This window comes from Hypanus sabinus, chromosome 1 (assembly GCF_030144855.1).
Source record: "Hypanus sabinus isolate sHypSab1 chromosome 1, sHypSab1.hap1, whole genome shotgun sequence".
In the NCBI taxonomy this organism is placed as follows: domain Eukaryota; kingdom Metazoa; phylum Chordata; class Chondrichthyes; order Myliobatiformes; family Dasyatidae; genus Hypanus; species Hypanus sabinus.
Genome location: NC_082706.1, coordinates 183,045,270 through 183,062,374, shown reverse-complemented (window position 1 = coordinate 183,062,374; position 17,105 = coordinate 183,045,270). Strand labels below are relative to the sequence as shown.

General features: G+C 39.6%; 1 protein-coding gene across 7 annotated transcripts in view; it reads left to right on the top strand.

The window, feature by feature from the left end:
• Positions 1-17,105, top strand: part of stau2 (staufen double-stranded RNA binding protein 2) — a 325,427-nt gene that overhangs the window by 195,477 nt on the left and 112,845 nt on the right. For 6 of the 7 annotated variants that reach the window (XM_059982913.1, XM_059982922.1, XM_059982879.1 and 3 more), the window contains one exon: positions 4,078-4,370. In XM_059982913.1, coding sequence (XP_059838896.1) covers positions 4,078-4,370 — 293 coding nt within the window. Of the gene's footprint in view, positions 1-4,077; positions 4,371-17,105 lie in introns of those variants that run through there. The other variant, XR_009514472.1, reaches the window with a different exon arrangement.

The following is a 17,105-nucleotide window of genomic DNA, read 5'->3' as shown; positions in this document are numbered from 1 at the left end:
GTTTATTCCGTGTGGTTGCCAAAAGATCTGCTTAAGAAAGAGTCTTATTGGTTGATACTGATCTGACCCAACTTTCAGAAGGTCCACTTAAGGATGGATCAGATCTCTTAATGAAAGTATCCATTATAAAACTCTGCACCATAGTTGGGGTCTTGATGACAAGCTTTACAGTTTTGATGGTTTAAATTCTGTATCTGTGGCATGCAGACCAGAGGGAGCAGAAAACAGAATTTTTTTGTTTGTATTATAAGCCATAATTCCATGATTTTTTTTGGTATTTTGCTCTGAAGTGCCTTGTAACTTCAGAAAGACTAAAATGACAAGTGGTTTGGTAACTGGTACTATGATGTGCTAAGATTGAGTAGAAACCATTGTTTATAGACTGACAGACAGACAGACTTTATTGATCCCGAGGAAACTGGGTTTTGTTACAGCCGCACCAATCAAGAATAGTGAAGAAATATAGTAATATAAACCATACTTAATTAAATAATAAGTTAATCATGCCAAGTGGAAATAAGTCCAGGACCAGCCTATTGGCACAGGGTGTTTGACACTCCGAGGGAGGAATTGTAAAGTTTGATGGCCACAGGCAGGAATGACTTCCTGTGACGCTCAGTGTTACATCTTGGTAGAATGAGTCTCTGGCTGAATGTACTCCTATGCCTAACCAGTACATTATGGAGTGGATGGGAGTCATTGTCTAAGATGGCATGCAACTTGGACAGCATCTTCTTTTCAGACACCACCATGCTGATAAAAGGGATGGAGATTGTTCATGGAATCCGGAATATGTTTGTCTTTTTCAGATGACTTTTTTAGGGTGTCTGCTTTGCGAACAAATCCTGAAATATAGTAAGTCTTCAAAGGACGATGTATAAGCCAGAGGCACTGCAATAGTCCAATGAAGAACATTTTCTTTCATTTAAGGCTGATGATTGTTTTCTCTGCTCAAGATATAAATAAGGACATCATTTGTTGAAGTAAAGAACCATGAGTTTTGGTTTCTTTGCCCAAGGAGGAATTTTTCAGAATCAGAATCAGATTTATTATCACTGGCATGTGTCGTGAAATTTGTTAATCTAGCAGCAACAGTTCAATGAATACATAATATAGAAAAAGAAACAATAATAATAAATAAATCAATTACTGTATACACATGTTGAATAGATTAAAAGTCATGCAAAAACAGAAATAAAAGTGGGGTAGTAAAAAAAAGTGAGGTAGTGTTCATGGGTTCAGTGTCCATTTAGGAATCAGATGGCAGAGGGGAAGAAGCTGTACCTGAATTGCTAAGTGTGTGCCTTCAGGCTTCTGTACCTCCTACCTGATGGTAACAGTAATAAAAGGGCATGCCCTGGGTGCTGGGGAGTCCTTAATAATGGACGCTGCCTTTCTGATACACCGCTCCTTGAAGATATCTTGGATACTTTGTAGGCTAGTACCCAAATGGAGCCAACTAAATTTTTGACCCTCTGCAGCTTATTTTTGGTCCTGTGCAGTAGCTCCCCTATACCAGACAGTGATGTAGCCTGTTAGAATGCTCTTCACAGTACATCTATAGAAGATTTTGAGAGTTTGTCTATGGTGAATATCCAGCTTCAGACTAGAATAGCAGGAACTGTTGAGGATGGGAAGAGTTTGGGTCAACTAGGCCTATATTAATTTGAGATTCCAAAACTGAGAGGCTGTCTCATTAGCAGCTTGCCAAAGATAGACCATATGCAGAGAAGAAGAGATCTCACAGGTGTTTGTAAGCCTGACTGAGTCAAGGACAAATTTCTTCACTCAGAAGAAATTTATGAAAGTTATGAAAATATCAACCATAGAAGATGGCGAAAGCCAATTTACTGCATAGACTTAAAGAAACATATAGATAGTTGTTGGTTCCTGTCTGTGCCTCATGGTGCATCAGGCAGCAACCTTGCTGTTTCTTCAGCATTTGTTTTGTACAAGACCGAGTTGCTAGCTCGATGCTCAACCTAGCATGGATGGAAAGCATGCAAGGAGCTGGCCGAATTCAAACCCGGGATCACTTGCCCTGAAGTCCGGATTGGCTGACAAAGATATAGATAAATTGCTTATGTGCTTAAGCTATCAATGGGTAACTGAAGATGAAGGGAATATTGTGGCGGCTCATTTCCTAGCGTATTCGAACCGACTCACAATTAGATAGCCTACGGGGGTTTGCGAGCACAGAGCTTTGGAGCCTCTTCGCCATGGGGGGCCGGTTGACAGAGGCTTAAAAGTGAGGCTGAAGTTTTCGAATAAAGTTTTTTCCTTCGACTGCAGTTACCGACTCCGTGTCGTAATTTTAGCGCTGCGTGTAGCACACCGCTACAATATGATATTTACAGTAGAGACCAGCCAAGAAGAAGCAGGCATGAAGTGCTGTGAAGCCTACTTCTACCCTCTTTAAAAGTTACTGTCCATTTAGATTTGCATTAAAATCATGAAGAGTTGCACTTTATTGTTGATGTGATATTGACTTGCTCTGTATTTATTCAACCACATTCAAAAACAATAATAACTATTTACACTGCAGATTAACTCTTTTTAATAGATTTTTAGAGTTGTGGAGTTTTAAAACTTTAGGCCTACATAAATATTAAAGCTTCTTCATGCACAAAACCTGCTCTTCTAAAGAACGGTCACAAGTTACTAATTACTCTTGCTGTTTTCCCTGTTGGTCACTGACACAGTTCCATCTAGAATAAACATACAAAGCTAGATGTGAACTCTGAAATGGGAGAACTAAGAAAAAGGCACAGATTATTTCCTTTAAATTGCTACAAGTATGTAAGCATTATATCAAGTTTTACTTCACAGATACCCACAAGGTCAAAACTCTCCAAGGCAGTAATTAGGAAACACTACGTTGCATTTGGGATTTGTTTAATAGATGTGTGAGAAAAATAATCTGAAGGGCGTGGGAAGAAGCAGGAGAGTGTTAGAAGTGGCATGCCCGGGAAAATGTATTTACCATTTGATAAGCAACATTAGCCATGTAATGTGCACATTGATGAGTCATGTTTGCTGCATAATTGTCACATCTTCTCAAGTACCAAGTTAACAGCATGAAGGAAGTAACATCGTCTGCCTAAAGTGTGAAAAGGACATTTGTTGCTGATGAAAAGCAGACAGAATGACCTCAGTAGAATTAGAATACTAGGTTGCAAAAGATAGTCATGTGATTATGAGTGAAACTTTCAGCACATTTTGTTACATATGCTTAAAGATTAGTTTTATCAAAATTCTTTCAATAATAGCTAGTACCTTGCTTTTTATTTAACAGAGGAATGTTTATTGCAATGAAAATTAGAGAATAATATTCCCATGTGTTATTGCAGTAATAACTTTTGCAGTTTAGATAGCTACAGCAATCACAAAATAATAGTTTGTGCAGTAGCTATTAAAGGTTTGATTAATGTTAGCTATTATAATCAAAATTATTTTTCTTGTTGCTAATTCTTATTTTATGGCATACTCCCCTGTAATGAGGCCAGAAGGCACATTTCGTGCCTCTCACCTGTCTTTCATCAATTTAGTCCATTGCACTGCCTTTAAATAGGTGGGAAGCTACAGTTCTGGATTGTAGGAAGCTTCAATTATTGATCAAACCTAATAGTTTGTTAAATTCTCAGGAATAAAAGATTCCACTTTATAGCGGCAATGTACTTTTAAGTACAATACTGTATAATGAGAAGGATGAGAGGCTAATTTTAGTCCATTCAGATTTCCTCCTTGCCTTGTGCATCCTTTTCCTATATAGTGTTGAATGCCATAAACTGTATGTTGGTATCGCACAGGACAAGGGGCAAATTATACCTCAAGCTCGTATGAAAGAGAGTGTATGCTTTTTATGAGATAACTAAATAAAGATATATTGGAATAAATTGCACAATATTATATGAGGGGTAAAGCTTCTATGGTGCAAAGTTATAAAACCCTAATTTAAGCTTCCGGGTGATTTCCAGGATTTTTTGGGTGTTTAGATGGAGGTTAAAATCTATGACACATCACCTTAAATTCAGAATAATAACAATGACATTTTGTAATGTTTTCTTTCATTTTCAGCCCAGAAAGGAATTCTGCATCTTTCCCCCGATGTTTACCAGGAAATGGAAGCGAGTCGTAATAAGGCAGCTCCTACAATGAACTATCTGACATCTAAAGAAATAAACCAAGGATGCAGTTCATTCTTCAGCTCTACAAGCAACACAGCAACTATTGCAAGGGAGCTTCTGTTGAATGGGACGTCCCCAACTGCAGAAGCTATAAGTTTGAAAGGCAAAGCACCAGTTTCCCCCTGTTCAGCAGTACAACCCTCTCAACAGCTAGAGTACTTAGCCAGAATCCAAGGTTTTCAGGTGGGGAAAATGAAACCGCTAAATGGATAATTTTTACGCATCTTTAAAAATCGTAGGGTATGTTAAACTGTGAGCATAATTTGCTGCATGCTCTTTTATTTTGCAACTTTATCAGGATACTGATGAAGTTGCAAAATGTGAGTGTAAAGTATTTTTAATGTTAACTGGTTAAGATCAAGTTTAGCAAACATAACCACTGCCTGTCCTATTTTCTGCATGTAATTTCTTCAGATCTTCTTTCAACAGAAATGGTAAGCTTTGGAAAGTTGAATTTGAGAGAAATTTTGAAAATCGTATTAACCTTCTTAATTGCATGCTGGCAATTAGTAAGTTTTAGGCAAATCAAAGACCAACATTTGCAAGGGTTCATCAGAGGTTGATAAAGGCTTATTTGTATTATTGTTTATATTTGATTAGCACCTAGACTTGCTCCTTACCTGACTGCTGACCTAAGCACACCATAGAAGTTAAAGTGAGCTTTACTGTGGTCATGTGAGGGCACAGATGCCTGAAGCATTGCAATCCACTGTGCTAGCAGACTACAGTATCTAATCCATCTTGTTATTATTTTAAACCAAACAATCAATGTCAGCAGGCTGTTTAATCATGGAGGCCATTGGAACCAAGCGTTAGCTTTCCCTCACCCAACAGACAAACATATGTTCTTTCCAGCTGGAGTTCTCAGATTGTAGTTAGAGCAGGAATGTTAACTGATTCTTTTCGCCTTCCTATCCCATGGTTTTTTTAGACCAATTGTTGCATTCCACCTGAGATAAGCTGACTCAGCGTGGGCCATAAATCAATCGGAAACAATTTGCTTCCATGTCGTGGTATTAAATAGTGTAAACTCCTTAACCAAATAAGCCATCAAAGAATTGTGCAACTACAAGCATTTGCAGTTCAGAATGCTGTTTCTTTTTGAGATTTTGTACTGAAAAGTTAAAGTTTTGTTACACCATTTCCCAATTGCCCACATGGTCCAAATAACCCTTGAACAGAGTGCCTATGAAGTTTCAAACCATGAAGTAATATGAACAGATCACGAATGCGAAATGTAAAACAATGGACAATTCCAGGTCATGTGACTGTTGTTAAATAACTATAATCAATACAAGGCATTAAACACCATAAATCCTACTAAACTAAGAATGTTGACTTTAGATTCTTAATTGTGTCACCAACATACACCTACTAAAAGATCCTGCCAGAATTTTAAATCAGCATTCTACACTTAGGCTATACAAGAAGCATTCAGCTACAATAATAACTTTTTTAAACAATGAAAAAAATTTTATTAAGCTATTTTTCTAGCCTGGTAAAAATGCTACATTGTCATGGTAATAATTAATTTGTAATTTGCTCTTGCAACCCATTCAATTCAGAGCTAGATAATATGTATGATTTATTTATTCAGTTGCTTTTAAAGTACAAAATGTGTGTGTTTAAAACAGTGGATAATGTAATCAAGTAATAATTTTGAATTAAGAGTAAATTATAAAAGCTATTTTTGTTTGTCACTGGTTAACCACATTGTTTCATATGTGCTTAACTAGCGATGTTGTGGTAAATTGCTGATGTATTCACAGTTACTTTCAGGGATTTGACTTGATTTTAAAACTATTTGAGCTATTAATTTTTCCAGATTTTAAAGTCAGAGGAAAATAATAGTCTGGTAACCATTTAGTACTTTTAGCACATGCTTATAGTCTTCTGCAACCTTTTGCAGAGGTACTTGAAGATGCAAGTTCCCGATCAAAAATCTGCAACAGGAAAATGCAATGGGGTGTCACCATAATCAATGAAGTGAATGAATCCACACTGAGGCATACAAAGTCTGAATCAGGGTGTCTTCATTAGAAAAGATAACATGTAAATCATTGCTCAGGTGGAACAAGGGAGGGAATGAAACATAGTTTTAAGACAACAATGAAAAGAGAGCAAAAATATTGGGAAGTTTTAATTTACAGATGCAATTATTTTAAATCTAATAAAGTTTAAAGCAATAACTCATTAAAGTTAAGTTTTACAATAGTAAGGTTATTTGGCAATAATCAGCATCATAATCAGATTTAATATCTCTGGCATATGTTGTGAAATTTGTTGACTCATTGGTGAGTATAGCAGCCTGACTGACATATATGGTGAAGACCAGGGTTGGAGATAATTACAGCAAGACTCCTGGATTTGCTGAGCAATTAAGCATTTTGATTTCTGCGTTAAGTGCATGTATGTAATGATAGGATCTGCTGTATGGGTTACTGCTTAGTAACAAATGCATTCTGTTTTCCATTGCAACCTCTTGGCTGGTAATGTTTTGGTGTGAAGAATAATTGAATGTGAAGGTCAATGGAATGTTGTTAAGTGCTAGAACACAAAGGATCAAGATTAAATCCAATTTTGATTTGTGAAGTTGCCAGTTGCTTATTTTATAGCTTGTTTGTCATAGGCAAGGATGATTCTGGAAATTAAAATAATTGTGGATTCCTTACATCAACACCAAAATATATGGTAGTGCAGATCTCCTTGGAGAAATTAAGGTTCTTTTTTCCCCCTATTGTCTTGCAGGGCTCAATTACGGAAATTATTTTTCTGTAAACAGGTAATATTTTGTGTTGGCATTTGAATCAATAGGTATAAATTATTTATTTCTTTTGTCCTGTCAATTGCCAAATCCATCTGCCAGTTATATTCTGTAATTTACCTTTTGAAGTCTTGACAGCAGTATTCTGGTATCAAGATTTAAAAAACTTGGACAATGTTGACAGATACAGCCAGAGGGTTTCTTCATAGCATTGTAGGTACATACATTGTTGTATTTTTAATCGATACACATCAGTAAAGTCACTCCTTTGATCTCTGTTCGATGTTGCCTCATAACAGTATCAGCACCTTGTGTTTATATAACACCCTTAAAGCAATATGACATTGAATGTTATCAACAGAATTTGTAATGAGCCACAAGACTAAATTACCTAAATTTGTCAAAAAGTTAGATTTTAAAGATGAAATAGAGTTATAAAGAAGGGATGGTTTAGGGAATGAATTCCAGAGCTTGTGTCATTGCAGCTGAAGGCACTCTTACCAGCATGAACAGGAGATTAAAATCTGCATTCTCAAGGGCAGAATTGCTGACATACAGCTAGCTCTGAAGAGTGTTTGAGGCGATACAGAGACAGGTATTTGAAATTGTGGCATTGAGAGCTACTGAAGGTCAGCCAGCAGAGGCTGTGGGCAAACAGGATAGCCCCAATTTGTACAAGTGTAGAAGAGTTAAGGAGGGGAGGAAAACTGAAAGAAGCTGGCCAGAAGTTATTGCATTGGGACAATCAAATTCAGTGGTTGTATATTTATGCTTACAACTCAAACAGAGATCCCCAATTGCTAGAGCAGAGTCAGCACAAACAAGAGGAAGTCTGCAGATGCTGGAAATCCAAACAACACACACAAAATGCTGGAGGAACTTAGCAGTCCAGACAGCATCTATGGAAACGAGTACAGTCGATGTTTTAGGCTGAGATCCGTTGACTGTACTCTTTTCCATAGATGCTGCTGAGTTCCTCCAGCATTTTGTGTGTGTTGAGCAGAGTCATCAGTCCAATTTCCTGTTTCTGCTCAGTGCCCCTCTGGAAATACATATCAGATGAAAAGTAGGTCTTGGTACTGATCTCTGTGTGGAGAAGTAGCCTGGCAGTATCCAGTAAGATAATAGCAATAACTTTGCACCAAATATTTGCCAACTGCGGTGTGGCTTAGCCTTGGTAATAGGAGGTAAAAATAGCAATGAAATTCAGAGAGGAAACAGTTATTTCTTTGCTGCAAACTTCTCTTTAAAAGATAAATTTATTATGCATTTGGAGCTGTAGTCTACTGGGGTCTGATTGCTGTTATGTTAAAAGGAAGAAGCTTGTTTTTATTCATTTTATGCACTTTGACATAAAAAGAAAAATAAACAGCTTTTACATTAAATAATTCACCAAGGAGTACTTGGTTACCATGTGGCCTAGATTATAGAAGGCCAATTGGCTGCCTTTCAAATCCTATGTAATAATAAAATGGAAAAACAGCAAACAATAGGCAAGTGCTTATGTGAATTGACTGTTGTAGATGTTAAGGGCCATCAGTTTAGTGGTGCAAACCAGAACCATGAATATGTTCTGTGTTCTAAGTCACAGGAAGTTGTTGGTTCTGGTGAAATCAATAGAATATCACACCAGGATTGAAATGTATTGTCTTTCACTGATTTCTTTGACGTTATACATTCAGAGTTTCATAATATAAAGACTGTGTTTAGTGTGATCCTGTGGATTGAAAAGAGTAGTCTACATACTACTGTTACCCACTCCCCTCTATCAAATATTGATTATAACCTTGGCCAGTGATCGCTGGGGAATCACAGCAACTTGTGCTGTGTCTCCTAAAAATCTGCAGATTTCACAATGAATAAACAACAAATATTTCTACAGAACACCAAAGTGTACTTTAATATACAAAAGCATTTTCAAAAGGTTGTTCTGATACAGTAAGTAAAAATAACCTGTTGAAAATACATTTCTGATGCTGGAGGACCTCAGAGGGTCACAGAGCATCTGTGGAGGGAAATGGGCATTCGATATTTCAGGCTGAGACCCATCATTTGAGTCCAGGTCCTTTGGGGTCTCAGTGTACATCCTGTGAACCTGAAAAGAAACCATTGCTGTTGATTCTGTGACAACAACTGGAAAGGTAAAAATAGAACCATTGCAGATGCTGTTCCATCCAGCTGGCTGACGGTAAGGAATTATCGGAGGAAGGAGCAATTGGGGGAATTGTGATCATTGCTGGTGCTTTTTCAAATCAGTTATTGCAGATTTAGCAAATGTATAGAACCTGATCTTTATTAAATTCATATGTTGCTCTCACCAGTCTGAGACTTTGGGATCCCTGTTGAATGAAACTGCGATCTTGTACACATTTATTTCCAGATATATAAAATTAAATTGTACACTGCACTTTTTGTTTGCATGATGTTTTGTTAATTAATATTGGAGAATAACATTTTCTGATAAGACTATATAGAAAGATACTTTCAGAATGCACATATAGCTTTTTTATTCTTTTTCCCCAGAATGTGGGAAATCCTAGGTTGCTACCCATGCCTTGTGCTAGTGAGACCAGAAACCAGAAGATCATACAGTTGAACATGTTGCTGAGATGGTGCAGAGGGAGGACTTCAGATTATTGGATAATTGAGCTGTCTTCCAGAGATGGTGGGACCTGTACAGAAGGGACAGTTTTCACCTGAACTGGAGAGGGAATTAATATCCTACCAGAAAGATTGCCAGTGCTGCAAGAGGGGGGACGTTTAAACCAGAGTTGCAGGGGAATGGGAGCCAGAGTGCCAGAATAGATTGTGGAGTGGTTGTGAAGAAAGATGTTGTTGAGTCTACATACATGTCAGGAATTAAAATGATGGGAATGTTGAACTAATGTTCTGAGCTCTGTATATTTCAATACAAGGAGCATTGTAGGAAAGGGGGATGAGGTAGGACATGGATCAACATGTGGAATTATGAGATTATAGCCATTAATGAGACTTGGTTGCTGGAGGGACCAGACTGGCAGCTTAATGGTCCAGGTTCCGTTGTGTTAGATGTTAGAGAGCAGAAGGGATTAAAGAAGGAGGGTGGCATTGCTATTTAGGGCAAATGTCATGGCAGTGTTCAGTCAGGATGGGCTGGAGTGCTCGTCTAGTGAGGCTTTAAAGCTAGAACTGAGGAATAAGAAAGGTTATGACTACGTTAATGGGATTATATTATAGACCAATGCAAATTTAGTGTAACAAATTTTTAGAGAGATCACAGACTGCAACAAGATTTATAAGATTGTGATAGGTGATTTTAACTTTCCACATATTGACTGGGACTCCCAGACTAGAAAGGGGCAGGATGGGATATTTTGTCAAATATGTTCATGAAGGTTTCTGTTATCAGAACATAGAAGTCCCAACTAGAGAGAGAGAGAGAGAGAGAGAGAGAGGGTGAGACTAGATCTCCTATTAGGGTATGAGACAGGCCAGGTGACAGGTGTTTGTGGAGAGCAGAGATTCCTAACCTGGGGTCATTGAACCCCCTGCTTAATAGCATTGGCCCATGGCATAAAGAAGGTTGGGAACCCCTGGTGTAGGGAACACTTGCATTTAGTGATCATAATGTCATTAGTTTCAAGGTAATTATGGATAGGTCTGGTCCTCAGGCTGAGATTCTAAATTGGAGAAAGGCCAATTTTGATGGGATCAGAAAGGATCTGGCAAGTGTGGATTGGGACAGGTTGTTTTCTGGCAAAAGTGCATATGGTGAGAACAATGGCTTGAAAAGTGTAATTTTGAGAGTACAGTGTTTGCATGTTCCTGTCAGAATATTAAGCAAGGATAACAGGCACAGGGGACCTTGTTTTTTAAGAGATATTGCACCCCTGGATAAGAGAAAGAATGAGATACATAGCTGGTAGGAGCAATTAAGTACTTCAGGAGTATAAGAAGTACAAGAGAACATGAAAAAGAAATCAAATTCTTGATCCAAGATGGTGGCATGACGCAGCTTGCAGCGGCCACTCTGGAACTGATTTTCTGTTATTTGTGAAGTGGGGTGCCGTGCACAATCATAATCGATTGAAAACAGACGTGGAAGCACGGAGAAACATCCGGAAATTCCAGGAAGACCTTCTTCATTGCTGCTGCTGCTGTGAGGTCCAGATCTTTGCTGGAAAGAACAGGCCCCCAGTCCTCGGGGTCGCATTGCCGATGGCCGTTGGTGGGGCCATCTTAATACGCTTGGCAGAGGATGGAGCTCGGAGAAGCTGTGCCGGAGGGGATGGTCGTCGGCTCGGAGGTTCAACGGACTCAGGTCGCTTTCGGTGTGTGCTGTGTTTGCGAGGCTGAGCCGGGCAGTGCCTTAAAGTCCATAGTGGGGGTATTCCCTTCTGCCGGCGGCGTGGGATGGCAAGTCTGCCAGGACCCTGGGGACTTGTGGAAACTGTGGTGATTTCTTTTGAACTTGCAGTCCTTTAACATCTTGGACTATTTTTACTGTGCCCATAGTCTGTTTTTTTTATCAATTATGCTATTGTTTGCACTGTTGTAACTATATGTTGTAATTATGTGGTTTTGTGCAAGTCTTGTAGCTTTAGTTTTTGGTCTTGTTTTTGTCTGGTGGATTTGGAGCTCCTTTCCGGGGAACGTGCTAGATGGTAGTGCGATATTAATACGCAGCAGCCTCTCTGGACTCTGGATTGGGAATTGCCAAACGTTATGTGGATTTTCTAGTGTAGTCTGTTTTGTGATATCATTCTGGGGGAATGTTGTCTCATTTTTTAACTGCATTGCATTTGTGGTTTCTAAAGACAATAAACTGAATCTGAAATCTGAAGAGGGCTAAAACAAGGTGAAAGAGAATCTTAAGGGCTTCTACAGACACAGTATATTAAGAGCCAAAGGATACCCAGTGGCAAAATTGTACCAGAAGACCAAAAAGGATATGAGCAGCATTAGGCCTTTCAGCCCATCGAGTCCTATGTGCCATTTTATTCTCTCTCAACCCCGCTCTCCTGCCTTCTCCCTGTAATCTTTCACGCCCTGACTAATCAAGAACATATCAACTTCCACCTTAAATACATATAACAATTACGGCATGGAAACAGGCCATCTTGGCCCTTCTAGTCCGTGCCGAACGCTTACTTTCACCTAATCCCACTGACCCACACTCAGCCCATAACCTTCCATTCTTTTCCTGTCCATATACCTATCCAATTTTGCTTTAAAAGTCAATACTGAACCTGCCTCTACCACTTCTGGAAGCTCATTCCACACAGCTACCATTCTGAGTAAAGAAGTTCCCCCTCATGTTACCCTTAAACTTTTGCCCCCCAAGTCTCAACTCATATCCTCTTGTTTGAATCTCCTCTACTCTCAATGGAAAAAGCCTATCCTCGTCAACTCTATCTATCCCCCTCATAATTTTAAATACATCTATCAAGTCCCTCCTCAACCTTCTACACTCCAAAGAATAAAGACCTAACTTGTTCAATCTTTCCCTGTAACTTAGGTGCTGAAACCCAGGTAACATTCTAGTAAATCTTCTCTGTACTCTCTCTATTTTGTTGACATCTTTCCTATAATTCGGTGACCAGAACTGTACACAATACTCCAAATTCGGCCTTACCAATGCCTTGTACAATTTTAACATTACATCCCAACTCTTATACTCAATGCTCTGATTTATAAAGGCCAACATACTAAAAGCTTTCTTCACCACCCTATCCACATGAGATTCCACCTTCAGGGAACTATGCACCATTATTCCTAGATCACTCTGTTCTACTGCATTCTTCAATGAACTACCATTTACCATGTATGTCCTATTTGGATTATTCCTACCAAAATGTAGCACCTCACACTTATCAGCATTAAACTCCATCTGCCATCGCTCAGCCCACTCTTCTAACTGGCCTAAATCTCTCTGCAAACTTTGAAAACCTACTTCATTATCTACAACGCCACCTACCTTAGTATCATCTGCATACTTACTAATCCAATTTACCACCCCATCATCCAGATCTTTAATGTATATGACAAACAACATTGGACCCTGTACAGATCCCTGAGGCACACTACTAGTCACTGACTTCCAACCTGACAAACAGTTATCCACCACTACTCTCTGGCATCTCCCATTCAGCCACTGTTGAATCCATTTTACTACTTCAATATTAATACCTAACGATTGAACCTTCTTAACTAACCTTCCATAAGGAACCTTGTCAAAGGCCTTACTGAAGTCCATATAGACAACATCCACTGCTTTACCCTCTTCAACTTTCCTCGTAACCTCTTCAAAAAATTCAATAAGATCTGTCAAACTTCACCTTCCACGCACAAATCCATGTTGACTGTTCCTAATCAGACCCTGTCTATCCAGGTAATTATATATACCATCTCTAAGAATACTGTCCACTAATTTACCCACCACTGACGTCAAACTGACAGGCCTATAATTGCTAGCTTTACTCTTAGAACCCTTTTTAAATAATGGAACCACATGAGCAATATGCCAATCTTCCGGCACCATCCCCATTTCTAATGACATTTGAAGTATTCCTGTCAGAGCCCCTGCTATTTCTACACTAACCTCCCTCAAGGTCCTAGGGAATATCCTGTCAGGACGTGGAGATTTATCCACTTTTATATTCCTTAAAAGCACCAGTGCTTCCTCCTCTTTAATCGTCATAGTTTCCATAACTTCCCCTACTTGTTTCCCTTACCTTACACAATTCAATGTCCTTCTCCTTAGTGAATACCGAAGAAAAGAAATTGTTCAAAATCTCCCCCATCTCTTTCTGCTCCACATGTAGCTGTCCACTCTGATTCTCTAAGGGTCCAATTTTATCCCTCACTATCCTTTTGCTATTAATGTAACTGTAGAAACCCTTTGGATTTATTTATATCTTACTTGCCAAACCAACCTCGTATCTTCTTTTAGCTTTTCTAATTTCTTTCTTAAGTTTCTTCTTACAGTTCTTTATATTCCTTGAGCACCTCATTTACTCCATGCTGCCTATATTTATTGTAGATATCTCTCTTTTTCCGAACCAAGTTTCCAATATCCCTTGAAAACCATGGCTCCCTCAAACTTTTAACCTTTCCTTTCAATCTAACAGGAACATAAAGATTCTGTACCCTCAAAATTTTACCTTTAAATGACCGTCATTTCTCCGTTACATCCTTCCCATAAAACAAATTGTCCCAATCCACTCCTTCTAAATCTTTTTGCATCACCTGGAAGTTAGCCTTTCTCCAATCAAAAATCTCAACCCTGGTTCCAGTCCTATCCTTCTCCATAATTATATTGAAACTAATGGCATTGTGATCACTGGACCCGAAGTGGTCCCCAACACTCCGTCACCTGATCTATTTCATTCCCGAAAAGAAGATCCAACACTGCCCCTTCTCTAGTTGGTACCTCTATGTAATGGCCTGGCCTTCACAGCCACCTGTGGCAATGAATTCCACATACAGTCGGCCCTCCTTATCCGCGAGTTCTGCATACGTGAATTCAACCAACCCCGAATCAAGAAAACCCGGAAGTGCTCTTCCAGCACTTCTTGTTCGAGTATATACAGACTTTTTTTTCTTGTTATTATTCCCTAAACAATGCAGTGTAACAGCTATTTTACATAGCATTTACATTGTATTAGGTATTATACGTAATCTAGAGATGATTTAAAGTATACGGGAGGATGTGCGTGGGTTATCATGGATCAGGATTGAAAAAAATCAGAAGTTCTCTTACTAAGTAAGTGGGAACAGGTACATCCGGTATTATTTAGCGTCAGTCAAGCACTTGTCTTAGTATATAGTATATATTTTACCCTTCTATGCATATAAAACACTTAGGAACATCTGTTTCAGCACCGAGCTTGGAAACAGAAGTTCCTGAGTTCAATCCAGTGACAGATCGCTTCCAAGCGCTCTCTCCATCCATGCCGGGTTGGTGTGGAGGATCAAAAACCCAAAACCCAATAATTAAACCATTGCATTGCTTAGTAATAATTGTACCTTTCAGCAGGGCAGGGCCTTTCTCACTTTATCCTTTAAAATTGTTCTGATCATTGACCAACTGTAGCCTAATGCTTTTCCAGAGACTGATGGCGTTTCACCTCTTTCCAATCGCTTTATTATTGCAACTTTATTTTCAATCGTGATCATGATTATTTTCATGAACAGAAACACTGCGGATTCAGAGCTCTGCTGCCGGGTCCTAATGTCTACCGCACTGAGACAGTTTAAATAAGGGACTTGAGCATCTGTGTTTTTTGGTATTCGCGAGTGGTCCCGGAACCAATCCCTCACGGATAAGGAGGGCCGACTGTATTCACTGCTCTCTGATTAAAGGAATTCCTCCTCATCTCTGTTCTAAATGGACTTCCCTCTATTCTGAGGCTGTGCCTTCTGGTCCTAGACTCCTATGGGAAACATCCTCTCCACATCCACTCTGTCGAACATTTGAAAGGCTACAAGATCTTCCTCTTTGAAGTTCCTGTGAGAACAGGCCCAGAGCCAAGAAATGCTCCTTATATACTAACCCTTCCATTCCCAGAATAATTTTCCTGGACCTCTTCTGAACTTTCTCCAGTGAAAGCACATCCTTTCTTAAATAAAAGACCCAAACGTGCACACAATACTCCAAGTGAAGCCTCACCAGTGCTTTATAAAGCCTCGGCATAAGTCCTTGCTTTTATACTCTAGTCCTCTTGAAAAGAATGCTAACATTGCATTTTCCTTCCTCACCACTGACTCAACCTGCAAATTAACTTTGAGAGAATCTTGCAAGAGTCCCTTTGCACCTCAGATTTTTGAATTTTCTGCCCATTTAGAAAATAGTTCACACCTTTATTCCTTCTCTCTAAGTGCGTGAGCAGACACTTCCTGACACTGTATTCGATCTGTCACTTCTTTGTACATTCTCCTAATCTGTTTTAGTCCTCCTGCAACCTCCCTGCTCCCTCAAGAATACCTGCCCCTCCACCTATCTTCATATTGCCTGCAGACTTGGCCACAAAGCCATCAATTCTGTCATCCAAATCACTGACATTTACGCAAAAAGAAGCGGTCCCAACACTGACCCCTTTGGAGCACCATTTGTCACTGGAAGCCAACCAGAAAAGGCTCCCTTTATTCCCAGTTTTTGCCTCTTGCCAATCAGCCAATCCTCTGTCCATGCTAGTATTTTTCCTCTCATACTATGGGCTCTTATTTAGCAGCCTCATGTGTACTACCTTGTCAAAGGCTTTCTGAAAATCCAAGTCCTGGAGCCACACATTCGTCTGCCAAATCATTGTATTCTTACTCTCATTGGCACGTAGCACAGGCAGCAATCTAGAAATTGCTAACTTGGAGGTTCTTCTTTTCAGCATTATACTTAACTCCCTAACTCTGCACCTGAGAGGCAACATACCATCCGGGTGTCTTTTTCATGTTCACCAAATGCCATGTTTACTCCTCAGTCTGTGGAATCCATTATCACTACTTCAAATCCTCTTTTTTCCCTCCTCCCCCTTCCCTTCTGAGCCTTAGTACCTGGGACCCGGTTGCTATGGCTGCGGTTTCCACCGGCAGGTCATCTCCTTCAACAACATCCAAAGCTATACACTTATTATTGAGGGGAATAGCCACAGATTACTCTGCACAGGATGCCTATTTCCTTTCCCTTCTCCTGAGATGCACCCAGTTACCTTCCACCTGGAACTTAAAGGGTGACAACCTCTCTGTAGCTCCTCCTCAGTTTCCTGTATAAGCTGAAGGTCATTGAGCTGCAGCTCCACTTCCTTAACACTTTCTCAGAGGAACCACACCTCGATGCACCTGATGCAGATATGGTTATCCAGGAGGCTGGAGGTCTCCTAGAATTCACACATCTCACGCAAAGGTCACAACACAGCGCTTAAAGCTAATGGAGTGCCACAGTGGTTAGTGCTGGTTCTGTTGTTGTTTGTCACCTGGATGATGATGTGGTAAACTGGATCAGTAAGTTTGCGGATGACACCAAGATGGGGCGGAGGGGGGGGGGGGGGAATGTAGTGCACAGCAAGGAAGACTATGAAGGAATGCAGTGAGATCCAGACCAGTTGGAAAAATGTGCTGTACAATGGCAGACAGAATTTCGTGCAGGCAGATGTGAGGTGTTGCACTTCGAGAGGACAAAC